Source organism: Melanotaenia boesemani, chromosome 11, assembly GCF_017639745.1.
Source record: "Melanotaenia boesemani isolate fMelBoe1 chromosome 11, fMelBoe1.pri, whole genome shotgun sequence".
NCBI classification, from domain to species: domain Eukaryota; kingdom Metazoa; phylum Chordata; class Actinopteri; order Atheriniformes; family Melanotaeniidae; genus Melanotaenia; species Melanotaenia boesemani.
The window spans coordinates 9,508,926-9,522,704 of NC_055692.1; the positions used below are offsets into that span (position 1 = coordinate 9,508,926).

Consider the following 13,779-nt stretch of genomic DNA (forward strand, 5'->3'; position numbering starts at 1 on the left):
CTCCTGGAAGGTTATGTTGATGGATGTTCAGTGCCCCCCACCCTCCCCCCACTCACCTCTTGGGTGGTGGACTTTTCCTGGATCAGCTCCCAAGGACGCCCCACTATCATCTGGTGGCAGAGACTGGAGAAAGGAACTGGGAGAAAGTTCACAGACTCACCTACTGCACACACGCATGCACCACACTCACATACACTACTACAGACACACCTCTCCCGATGATTCACTGCCTTGGTGGATCCTTCCCCCTTCCTCCAGTCCCGGGTGGCGGGTCGACTGGATGCGCTCATGTTCAGCTGCGTCCACACTTGGCCGCAATGGGAGACCCCTCTCCCCCCCGCCATGTGTTTCTTATGTTGTGAATGTCTGAATTATGTGCTTTTATGTACTGAGGTGTGTTTTTTTTTGTATCTCAACACTGGGCCCTTAGGCCCAGCGTGGAGATGCCTTTTTTTTCTCTAGCCTCATCTTATTCCCCTCTTATTATCATTTTCATCTATATCTAATACTAATATAGGTTCGCTGTGCTGTGGCTGCTGCCTCAGTCTGCCTGATCCTGTTTGTGCTTACATGTTGTTGCTGTCTACTCTTGGACGGGTTGTACCGGAAGTCATTTCGTTGTACCTGTGTCCTGCACTTGTATAATGACAAATAAAGACTCTTGACTCTTGACCTATGTATTTATAAACAACTCATTCTAAGCTACGAGAACTCTTCGGATGTGATTGTGATTAAACTTTGGTAAAATACGTATTTATGAAAGCGATACTTGATTTTTGCTAACGAAAAGCCTTCACCAAAAAAAAAAAAAAAAAAAAGGTGTTGCCTCTAAATGTTACACACAAAGCTCTGCCCAAAAGTTTAAAAATACACTTTAAAGCAGTTTCACTGCTCAACTATTTACATTATATCTTGTTTTTAATGCAACGAAAAAAAACATACTGGCATATTTTTACATTTCTGTGTTTAATTGTCAGCAAAATTATATATAATATACCTACCAAGCAGGCCCATTGAATTTTCATACAGATCTGGATAACGTCTTATAACAGAAAAGTTTGGCTGTGGTCACATTTTGGCTTTATTATCGGTCAATTAATGAATGTTGATCAATGATTGTTAGAAGTGCGGTGCAGTTTGATACCAAGAAGAGCTCAGTGGTAATATACACAACTATTTTCTGTAAGGTTGAACTTTTAAGTGTATGTTACACAAACTGGAGTTAAACAATGTTCTGAATAATGTTACAGTTGTCAATCACCTGTATCTACCATCATCACAATATTTATTCTAAGAATTTGTGGCTCAATATAAATTTACTTCCAGTCCAAGAGGTGAAGACTGGCTCAAGAGCATAATTTCGCTTGTCCCAGAATATCTGGAAAGAGATGAGACTATATTAAGATGATGATCCTTAAAACATTTTATTCATTTCCTTATCTTTTAATTATGTTACTAAATGTTTTGTCTATAAATCGTCCGGTGAAGACAAATATGTCAAATCACTCATAACTTGGCTTTGTCTTGACAGATTGGGAAATCCCTCATATGAGGTGATGCTGCTGGACTTTGAGGTGGATAATGTGATTAACCTGGTGCCGACCCAGACTCTGCACTGGACAGTGGAATACCCACCTGGCACACAGACATCTTCCAGGCAAACAGAGAAGGTCTCACACCTTTACATCAGCAACGCCGACATACAGGGCATCGTACCACTGGCCGAGGTAAGGGCTTGTTAGATAAGCACAGATACACACTGTAGATCTATGATCACACACTCTGACAAGAGCACAACATTTATTATGCTGGAAAAGACTAAATGTTTCCCCTCCTCCTAACCTTCTTGCTGACACCCCAACCTGTTCCATTCCTCCAGGGTGATCAAAGCTGTAAAGGTCACCTTGTTTACCCCCTCCTGCTGCTACAAGCCTCCTGGACACACACACATGCACACCCCCTCACTCACACACAGCAGGTTTCGCCCTCACAGGTTTAAAAATGACAAGACACTTCACATTTACAGACACACAACCATGCAAGTTGACAGGTTGACACAGACTCACTTATTTAATTGCAGTCGTCCCCTTAAAGTCACTGACACAACTACCTTCATGGACAAATGTGTCCTCTATATATATGGCATCCAGGCAGGTGACATTTCTAAGGCAAGATGCATAAAAGTCACATTGGTTTACAGTTTAACTTGTGTGTCCATATGTTGACAAAAATGTGCACATGGTTCTCAGTTATAAATCTTAATCCCTGTAAAATTGTACATATGTGGAGAGTCTTGTTTTCCAGTGTTATTTTTAGACATGTGCACCATAATAGGCTGTTTTATTTAAAGTTAAATTCCTATTTATTTTTTTTATTTCCACTACAAAGCATCAGGACACACATGTAGCGAGACTCTTTTTCTTTTCTGTGGGGAGTAATCAGGAGTTAGCATCAGGGGGCAAACCTATGACCAGGTTAGGGGATGATTGCTTTTGCAGCCAGCATCCCACAGATTTATCTTGGATAGATAGATTAAGATAAGACGCTTTTTTATGTAATTTTTTTCCCTTAAAATCAGGACATGTTACAATAAATTCTTCAATGTTCTCTTTATGTGCTTCCCCTGGTTGTATTAGGCAGTATCAAAGACCACTGTTCGAAACAGTGGATCAGAGAAAAAAAGCAGTCATGTGTAGTGCTCATTAGGATATAAGTTATGACTAAATAAGTTATGACTTTGTTAAAAAAAAAAAAAAAAAAAGAAACACATCTGAAGCAAATATCTCTAAATTTTAAATAGTCCTTGCACCGCTAAGCAAGCACATGGCTCATTGGAAAATAGTATGGCCAAAGCAAATAAGCTGTCTGGCGGACAAAGTGGAAAAGGATTATATAAGCTCTTCAAGAAGAAAATTCAATATGGAGTATGAAAAACTATGTTTTTTTTCTCCAGTGTCTTAACCTTGAAGCAGGTACAAACAAAATGGGAAAGTTGTAAAGTTCAGACTCAGGAAGATGTCAACGCATCAAGACATAAAACTCAAAGAAAGTGATATGTATTAAATAGGAAAGGCCTGACAAGATGGGCAGAAACAGTAATCAATGATTGTGATGAAAAAGTTAGAAGCCAGCTGAAGGACATCAGATTTGCATTCAGAGTTTACAAGTCTGTCTTGTCCAAGAAGATGATGCTGGAACCTTAGTTTGGTGCAGGTCCAATGAAAGATAAAGAAAATAAAGAAAGGACCAGGGGCAGTTGAAACTTTTTGATACTACTCTCCTTCCGTCAGTTGGAATGAAGTTAGTAATGCCGAGGTCACTCTTCAAGATGATAATGCATCTTGCTACAAAGCAAAGAACATCCAAACCTTAAGAAAGACATATCAGCTCAGAAAAATGGCCAGGAAACGGACTCAATTCGTTCTAGATGCTGACAAAAAGAAAATGATTTGTGACAAGGCTCCATCTCACAACACTTATATGTCCCCTGCTTTATAAAAAAAAATAAAAAAATAGTTGGATTGGAACCGTCGGGCATCTTCTGGTCTGGTAAGAACACGGCTACAGGTCTTCAGGATGCTGTCTTAGGTCCGTGTTTTTTTTGTTAGATAATGTTGCTGTTTGAGAGCTCACAAGGCTTTAATCATGCTTACTACCATTTGTTTGTTGACAAGATAATGTTTTAATTAATTTCCAAGTTATAATTATTTTTTATTTTTTTTTTTTTAATCAACTTATCGAATTTCCATTATGTGGAATTTCTCGTTTCATCTTTGCACACACAAGAGTGTACTGAACACGCCAACAACACAGTAGGATAGAATAGACATGTCTGAAAACTTTTCTTTTGTTTGTTTTTCTTAACAAAATTATGTTTTGTTTTGATAAAATACAAATTTAATGTTGGTGGAGTATTGAAAATGTGCTATATACATTCACTCCAGTGATGTGCCATTAAGTGACTTAATGTTTTCAAACTATTTAGTGCTGTCCCCTCTCATTTATATGGTAATAGGTTTAAATCAAACTTCTCTTATGTTTTTCTCCAACGTGTCCCATCCAGAAAGTGTTTTTGATACACAGACGTCCTGGGAATGCGAGAAAGTCTGCATCAGAGGAGGAGTTCAATTAACTCTGTGGTTATCCTAAAATTGGTCACATTTTAATGTGAACAAATCAAAAGAGAAAATTGTAAGATCTTTTTTTTTTCTTTTGAGTGTAAAAATGTTCATTAAAAGTAATGAAAGTTATTTTTTTTAGATAGATGATTTGTTAGTTATTGCCAGAAAAGCAGCGGAGTCGCGGTTACCTGTCAAGATTTAATATAGTACTGATGAAAAAAATATCACAGCTCCCTGACTGAATAAGAACTACATAAACACACACAAGCAAACAAGCACACTCTTTCTGTGCACATACAAATCTACACACTTAATTTTACTTTCCCTCCCTCCATCTCTCTTGCACCTCTCTCCTTTACTAGAAAGCTTCAAAATGGCTGCTATTACAATCCATTTGGGCTTCCTGATTTGTTTACCAGAGCTCCTGTCCAGGTGTTGATTATTACTTGCTTGTTTAAGGTGTCCGTCATTGAGAGGGCAGCAGTGTGATTGGTCACCAAGATGAAAGCCTCAACTTTTCTGGGTCTTTGGTAGAAGGTAGGGTAAAGAAGTGTAATTATGAGCAGGATGTGCATTTTCAAAAAAGGCTGGATGTAAAAGCTTTCACATAGTCTTACATCTTTGATTTTAAACAATTTAGCATCTAAGGACCAGAATTTGTGAAACATTATGTAGAAAAATGCAGGATCTTTCTCAAAGCTCTTTAAATTGCCTAAAAGCTAAGCATCACACATGATTACTTTAGAGGCACTCTGTGGTGGCTTTGATTTTTTTATTCTGCCTCATGTGTTTGGGTGATTCAGCTCTACCTCAGTCATCGACCATCGCCTCCCGTGTCAGAAGTAAGCTCATCAAAGGTGCTAATGTGATGGTGTGGTAGGTTTTTCTTTTAAAGCAACAATACAAATCAGAATACTGTCTAAGATTACTGTTCCCCGTCCAACTTTTTCCTCCTAATTCCGCTATCCATTAAGCCTCTGGTCTCTTGGCTGAGCTGGAAAGAAAGAAGCCCTCTCCAGGAAACGAGGGATTATTAGGAGTAATTTGTCTCCTGTGGGGGTTGAAAAATTGGTTTCATCTCTTAGCGCTCAGATGAGCGGTAAAGAGAGGAGAAAGAGCTGATAGGGAGGAAGGGGATGAGGGGACAAAAAAAAGGCCACAGAGTGTTAGAAACATAGACTAACAGGGATTTAGAGATTGAATTTAATAAAGAGATTTAATTCGACACTGTACAGTCAAAGACAGCTATTTGGGTTCAGGTTGCTTTATTTATACCCATAAATTGGTTTTGGAGCAAGATGAGTTTTGGCTTGAAATGAAACCAGTACAATACCAGCAGATATATCTGGACACACCTGCTCATTCACAAATCTATTGGTAGGTTATGCCATGCGATGTATGTTTCATTTTATTAAATGCCTATATCCTCAACTCCATTTTTCCATCTTTAACTGATGACTGTCATGGCCTTCATGCTGCTAATACTATAATCTACCTCTTAGCAGACAAGTACAGTATAGGGAGTTTCAGCAGTGGGGACAGCGGTGATGGAGCGTCTATGTTTAACTATTTTATTCTATCTGATTTATTTTAAAAAGCATGTGCACTTCTCTTTGTCTTTGTTTTTTTTCTTTTTTCTTTCTGTTTTTCTTATTTTTCTAAGTTTCTATCTTTTTCCCCCCCAAAAATCTTTTAAATATAAACTGTCCTCACTTTTTTTCTTCTCCTCTCCTCTCCAATTAGCTCTTCACCTCTTTCATGCACCATCTTTCCTGTTTTCCTCCACCTCACCCTCTCTCTTCTTCTCTTTCCTGTCCTTCCTGCTGCTTTTCTCTCTTGTCTTTATCCTTACCCTCTTTTTTCTCCACAGAGTTTCACCTCTCTCCGAGGCTTTGCTATGTAATTAATTCTTAATTAGAACACTTGTTTATCTTTGTTGCTTAAAGATGCCGGTGCGTATGTGTGTATATGCAGACCTCTTAGCAGAGCAGTTATGCTAAGTGGCTTCTTAATTTGCCTTCTTTGATTGGTTCTGTGTAAAAGGAAGTTAGAGTTAAAAAAAAAAGCCTTTTTATTTTTGGCCCTTCTTTTAATCTTTATGTCTTGATATGTTGTTATAAATTTCCTCTTTCTTTGTGTGTGTATGTGTGTGTGCATCGGCATTGGTTTGGATGGTTTGCTAATTTACTCTCACATTCAGCAAGCCACTGCAGAATCGGTCTGTGCATACTGTACATTCTCCAGGATTTATTTCTTTCTTTTACCCGCAGCACTACTAAGGTGCAGTTTCATGTTGTTTTGTTGAAATGATAGACCACTGCTCAAATTTTCTTTAAAAATTAATAGAGTTATAATAGTAAAGCTTATAATCTAGGAGTTTGGATGAAAAACCGAGCTTACTTCCACTTGGACAATCGCACTGCAGACACTTTGACACTTTGACACTTAAGAGACTACTTGAATGGGTTTTCATCCTTCAAACACCCAATTAATCAGCACATATGACACATTCAATGTATGTGGGAGAGTATATATGCATTTGGGTCGCTAAGAACTTGCAGGTTCATTTCCATCTGTGGTTCACTCCAATCAGTCAACAAGCGCAGGCGAGGAAGAGAGGGAGTGAGTCTGTTTGAAAGCAGGTTAGATAACTATGAGGCAAAAGAAGGGTGCGAGTCTTTCTGATTTTATAAAAGGAAAAAAAGTTAATGAAATCAGCAGCTAGATGCTAGGCATGTTTGCTAATGACAGTTTGTATGACCTCTTTTAACCTATGAGCAAACTACAGTGGTTTAAATACATACCTGTGCTAGTTACAGATGATGTAAAGTTTTGATTTGTCATCAAGATGACAGTCTAAATCTGAACATGTATGTCTATGTCCTGCATGTCCATACATGTTCAGATGTGATATCTTTCATTTTTCACCTATTGCTAGCTCATTCTCGGCCACAGACGCTTCTTCAGGACTGAAATCAGAGAATATGGCAGAAGGCATGGATAACCCATGGATTTCTGTGAAACTGAACCTTGTTATTCCAGGTTTAGGTGGTTCAAAACTTGTTCTGCACAGTCTTTCCAGTAATCATTGTAATTGTCTTATTTCTTGCCACTTACTCTGTCCTGGGAATGGTTAGGATTAGGCTTTAAAAAGGATGTGGTCAAGTTGTACAAGCTTTGGTCTACATATAAAATGGATAGTTAGACAATCACAAGAGTCTATATTAAAATTGCTTAAACATTTTATTGTTCACACAATTTTCTTCACACCACATGAGCATCAAACAGCAGCTTGGTTATACCTTACCAACTGTTAAAATCCTGGCTCTGCTAAGGGAAAAGGAGCTGCCAACATTAAAGACAAGAAATTAAATTGTTTAAGTAAAAGGTTTTATTTAAAAATTAAATCAAAAGGCCAATGTAAAGGTCAAGGTAAATGAACACAGCTCTGGAAGCAAAAGGCAAAGAAACTCAAAGCAAACAATCTCAACCAAGAGATTTCAAGATTACCGAAACAATACTGAAGGCTTAAAGCCATTCAATAAATAAATAAATAAATAAATAACAAATCAAGCTTGTTCACAAACAATCACCAAACACAGGTCAATCTGATAACAATTCAGCCAAAACACACACTGCAATACCCAGTCTAAGACTGCAAGTGGAAAGCTGTGCTGAATGATTGCCAGCAGCCATCTTAAATAGTGAAACTCTGGTTGGACATCAGTCATTTGGGCCAGTCACAGGCAGGTGATCGCACAGCCTGGTTTGTGCTAAGAAGCAAACCAATCGAGCAACGAGTGATGACACAGCCAGGCTCCAGGCAGCCAGCCAATCACCTGGTTGCAACTGAAAACATAAATTTACATACAAATCTAAGGCCAAGGGCCTGGGACCGTAACACCAACCAAATACAGTATTTACAGCCATGGGTGGTGGCACTTCTGTGCTTTGGAAAAGTGGACTAATATTAGATATTTTTTCTGGGCTGCACTTAGTTTAACTGGTTGAACGGCGTTCACACATACAAAGGTTTGTGTACAGCTCCTTAATGCGGCCAGCCCAGGTTTGAATCCTGGCCACACCCCCACATAAACAACAAAACCATGATAAAAGTCCAAATTTGGAATTTTTTTGACGAGAGACCCTCATTATGGTTTGTAGGTGCTTTGTCATGGCGATGAACAGAATTTACCAACAACCACTTTATCCTCCTTATTTATGACGTTTCTGGCAGTTTTCAAGCCTGACACTTAGAGGAGGCTGCAGGATGACCCATTTCATAACTTTGTTTTCGTTCCATGCACAAATTGAGCTGATCTACTATTATTGTTCAGACATGATCTTTTATGCAAAGTGACAATATTAAGAAATATGTATGATTAATTAATTGTGCCATTTAATACAGCGATTAATTGTGAAATTGAGTAACCGTGATATCCCTGCTTCCCACAGAACTGTAAAAATACAGAGGTTAAAAACATAATGGGATCACAGTTTATTTTCTCTCATCTGTTACTAATGCTTGTATGCCTGTTTGTTTACTTTCATGTTTTCAGTGGTGCACAGCCTCTTCTAACCTTCAAAGGTAAACAGAGGATGTGAAGATTTGTTTGTACATGCGGCATTTTGGAACACTCTTCATTTCTTTTTCCCTCTCCACATCAAACTTCTCATGATGTCTAAATACACAGCCAAGTCAGCAGAAATGGGGGGACTGACGTCTGCAAATGTTTAATTTGACTATAGTTTTATCAGTTGCAGGCTCTCCTTTATGAACTAAATAGTTTTTTTTTCTTTTTTTTTTTTGCTCAGAAGCTCACCCAGAGCAAACCCTGAAACAGTAAAAAGCTCTTTTAAATTTTTGAGACTGACTGGTTTTGTTTTTTTGTTTTGTTTTTGTTTTATGTTTTTTTTTTTTTTTTTTTTTTCATGAATCAAGCTGAAGCTGAAGAACAAACTACTTCATGCTTAGTTATATAATCACATTTGGGGATGCTTAGTTCAACCAGTGTCCTCATGGGCCACTGAAGCAGCTGCATCCCAGCAGCTGCCGACGGAGTGCTGTACTCATGTATACAGCTGAAAGAGGAGAAGACAACCATGTCACCAGAGTGTTAACTTGGGGTATAGTTAACCATCCTAAACCCAATATTTAGCAAATTTGGTTCAGCTGACACCAAAAAAATGAATACAGTTATTATCATGGGAAGACAACAAGAAGAAGAGAGAGAATAAGCAGGATGAAGGGATGGAGAAAGTCGAGTGCAGAGAAGGGAGTAGATTAACTGACAGAGGATATGAAAGTGAAAATAGAAAGTGGGGGTAAAATAGGAGACAAAGGGAAATAATTAGAAATAACAAAAAGAAAGAGAATGACTGAACAAGAAGAAAGAAATGAAACAAGCTAAGATGGTAGAGGTAGGCACACCCAGGGAGAATGGAGGGAAAGAGGATGGCCCAGTAGATGTGCAGAGCATCATGTAACAGTCCTTTGGAAGTCCACAGAAGCACAGAGGAAGAGAGTAAAGGGCGAGAGACACAGCCAAACAGAAGCAGTGAGAGAGGAGACGAGAGCAGGGCAGTTCTAATGCAATTAGGGCTCTGGAAATTGAAAGTACAATTCTCTCTGGGATCTTTGCAAGAGTGCTGTCTGTGGCTGTGTGTGTGTGTGTGTGTGTGTGTGTGTGTGTGTGTGTGTGTGTGTGTGTGTGTGTATGCGTGTGTGCATACATGGTTGGATGGGCTGTTAGCTTTCATATCTACCAAATGTCTTCATCCCTCCTCCCTCCTGCTCTATCTCTCTGTCGCTCCCTCTCTGTTTGACTCCTCAAAATTACTCTCTCATTTTACAGTCCACTCCCTCCATTTAATTCCTGCTTCTGTCCATCTCCTTCTCTTCTTTTCCTTTTTCACTCTCAACCTCTCTAGCTTCATCCATCTATTTCTGTCCCTGTCTCTCCCTTACCCTCCGTCTCTCCCTGCTTTATTTCTGTTTCATTAATTTCTGAAAAGGAAAGTGAAATGTCATCTCCCTTATATTTACATTTAGTATCTTACTGATGCTTCTTGTCATTTCAGCTTCCAATAAACACCACAGTAATACAAATATACCTCATAACAAAAAGCAGGAGCCAAATAACAAAACATGTAATCAGACAAAATAAAAATAAAACCAAACATAGTAAATAAGGTGTATGTATGTATAATAAGTATATTTACATTTCAATGTTTTTTTTTAAATAAAAACATATTTATTTATTTATTTATTTTTAACTGTGTTTCAATTCCCAGGGTTATTTATGGAAATTAAATCTAATGTTCATGCTCTCAGCAGTGATTTAAACAAACAAATAACCTCCTTTAACTATGCGTGTGCGTCGTACCACCACTACTAATCTAAAAATAGCCACCTGTTGGCTCCATTAGCGTTTTCTTCTTTATTTTGACTGTGCATTTCTGTGTGTTTATCCATATTTTCAACCATTGTTTGCTACTCTGGCACTGGGACTGGAAGAAGGAAGGTTCGGGTGAGCTAATTAACCAAAAGACAAGGTGATTGACTCTTGGATACCCACACAGGCTTGTTAGTATCTTGTTATAATTAGAAGCTGCAATTAGTGTCATGTCAGATGGGCATGCAGGTGGGACATTGAGTGACAGCCTGAAACTGGCCACCAAGTTCAAAAAGCTATGAATGCACTAGAATCACCAGCGGCAGAGAACAGGGAAACATTGATCATGAGGGTTGTTGTTTTTCATTGTTATTGAGTATGGACTTTTATATAATTTATTTCCAGTATTCTTTTTCTTTTTCCTTTTTTATCTTTGTTTCTTTTTACAATGTTAGAAAATAAACTTAATAAACTAAACTAATAAACTATCTAAACTAGATAGTTAGCTTTAAGCATAGAAAATTACATGGTTATTAAAGTATCAAAGCTTCCTTTAGATTTTTTTTATTTCTTTTTTAAGGCTAAACTATTAACTTTATTAACTTCACAAATACTAGAAGGACTTAGAGAGTCTATGTCAGGCTATAGGGATACTCACCTGAGAAAAAAACCTAAAAAGCTTAAAAGCCCACCCAGTTACTAACCCCATTTCAACACTATTGCATACTTGAAGCTAATATCACTATTTCCACCATCAGGATAGATACCACATCTTATTTAGAATCGTTGATCCTGGAAACATCCCCTTACACTCCAAGATTAAGCAAATGGGTATAATAGTCTCTTAAAGTTACTGAAGAAATTCACGTTTTTTTTTCTGAATCTATTAGTCAATTTAACATCTACCATGATATCGTCTTTTTTTCTTTTTTCTTTTTTTTTTTTTTTTGCCAATCATTCTGGGCATTTCTATGAGGTTAGAAGCTGCAATAGCTAAATTATTCCCATCTCCCAAAAGAAAGAATCCTCTTAAAAATTCCTGGATCCAGACAGTGACGACTTGTAACTGTGAAGAGTAACTTTAAAAAAGTACATGTAATTAGGGTGATAGTCGACTCTTATAAGTCTCAAGTGCTGAACATAAAACTCCTGCAATTCAATCTCCTCTCATGCTCTTCTATAAAATATTCATTTTCTCAAGCAGTGAAAGCCAAATTTGCAACTGGAGATCTTGCAGTGGGATGTGATGGTTTTGTAAGAGGAGAGACAAAAAGTCAGATATGTTAAAAGAGACTGACACAACCCGTCCTGGAAACATGGAACATCTCTTTGTGTTTTTTCTTTTTTTTTTACCTGGAGGCTTTTCCACTATATAAAGACACACTTCTATTTCAATTTCCAAGTGATAACACTGTAGTAGGATGTGTGTGTTTGTGTGTGTGTGTGTGTGTTATTTTAATAGTATTCAACAATTTTTAATCTAAAAAAACCGCTTTGGTCTGAGAGGTGTCTGAGAGTCTCTCTCAGGTTCAGTGTCTAGCAGCTAAAACAGACCAAATTATATATTCATTCAGTGACTTCTTTTTTTCTAAAGTTGACCTAAACCTGCTCTTGCTACCCATTTTCTTTGAAACACAAAAAGAGATATCAGGGGCCTCAGTAAGTACTAGTCAATTAATACAAATTAAATGTCATTTATACAGCAGCTACGAGGAGAGTTACCTCAGCACAACTACACACATTCACACTAGGAAGATACCTGATACAATTACAGTCTCACACTGCTTCCACCCACCAGCTGGTCGGACATGTTTCATCACACAGTGTGATTTCGTTATTAATACAACGATCAGCGGTGTCCATCTATGCTTGCTCTCAGCTCTGATTAGATGTAAAATCCCAATCAGATGAAAATTATAAGTTATGCTAAACACAAACTGACATCTCTGATGGTGTTTGTAAGCGGAGGCAGTGACTGTGGTTCTTATTTTGTTTTTTTAGGTTGGATGTGTGATTACCAATATTATTTTAATAAAGAGGCTTTTGAGTATGTAATTTTGTGACAATGCAGTCCATAAATTACTTAAAAATTGATCTCTTTTTACAGTCACAGAAAAGCAAATAGTATTCACACAATCTGGACAAAAAACACTAAGGAGTGTATTTACACAGTAAAACGGATGATGAGCTAGTGGAGTCGGGGAAAACAAGGTGGGATTTGAAATGAATCCAAGTCTTTAAATATGAAACAAAGTAGAAAATATAAGTGAAACTATTTTAGGAGAGTAAATGGCAGAGAATAGGTAAACAAAAATTTTTCTGTATGTTACATGTAGCAGATCTGCAGATGACATAATTGATTTCATGGTGTTAGCATCCACCTGTGTGATCTGATCAGGACTCACTGGACAGGCAGGTCTTGGGTTAGCTGTTCCAAAGCTTTCTTTACAATTAATCATTAACAAAACTTCTATTTTCTCAGAAAACTACAGCAGAGAATAATTCACCTCCAGCTTCTCCTAAAGACAAGAGGCGCATATTGTTCTGCTCCAACTACTTTGTCTACTTTTCTTAACAGATTGATCGTGGTGTGCAGGACAGCACTTTTTAGGAATGCTAACATTCTGCTACGAAGGGACCTGGTTGACCAATGCAGATGATGAAAATGATAGCAGGCAAGGTTGCACATGAGCAACCCATAAATTCAGGTTCAGTCAGTTTCTCTAGCCTATTTCCAGATAAGCAGTGTGTGCAGGCTCAAATTTCCGATACTGCAAATTAGCAGATTGTACTATTTTAAATGGTCATGGACTAATTAAAATCATGCTATCTTTAAGAAATAAAGAATATTTTGGACATTTCACTGCTACTTCTTGTGGAGCCCTACTCTCTCAGCAATGTTCCCCGGCAAACTTGAGGAAAAACGTCATACTTCCCATTGCACTGAAGCATGGATTACAGAAGTATAACCCCCTTTGAAAGAGTAGAAATTTGCCTTTTACTCAGATTTGGTATGACTAGTTTGAAGTCTTATAAATCACAAAAAGAAAAAAAAATCCTACATTTCTCAAGCATTTAGTCTGAAGTAATTCCTTTAACATAGATTTGATTGAAAAAACACAAACGCACTCACTCATATGCACACTCAACATAGAAAAGTGGCATTAACACACTCAAACATGCACGTAACCACACACAACTGTGTTGCAGCCAAATAAATGAGGCAGAGCTCCTCGGGCCTAGTAGTCTAGCTGGAATTAACA

General features: G+C 37.8%; 1 protein-coding gene across 1 annotated transcript in view; it reads left to right on the top strand.

The window, feature by feature from the left end:
* Nucleotides 1–13,779, top strand: part of si:dkey-215k6.1 (transmembrane protein 132C) — a 261,090-nt gene that overhangs the window by 196,165 nt on the left and 51,146 nt on the right. Inside the window, exon 5 of the mRNA XM_041999349.1 lies at nt 1,532–1,727. Coding sequence (XP_041855283.1) covers nt 1,532–1,727 — 196 coding nt within the window. The remainder of the gene's footprint in view (nt 1–1,531; nt 1,728–13,779) is intronic.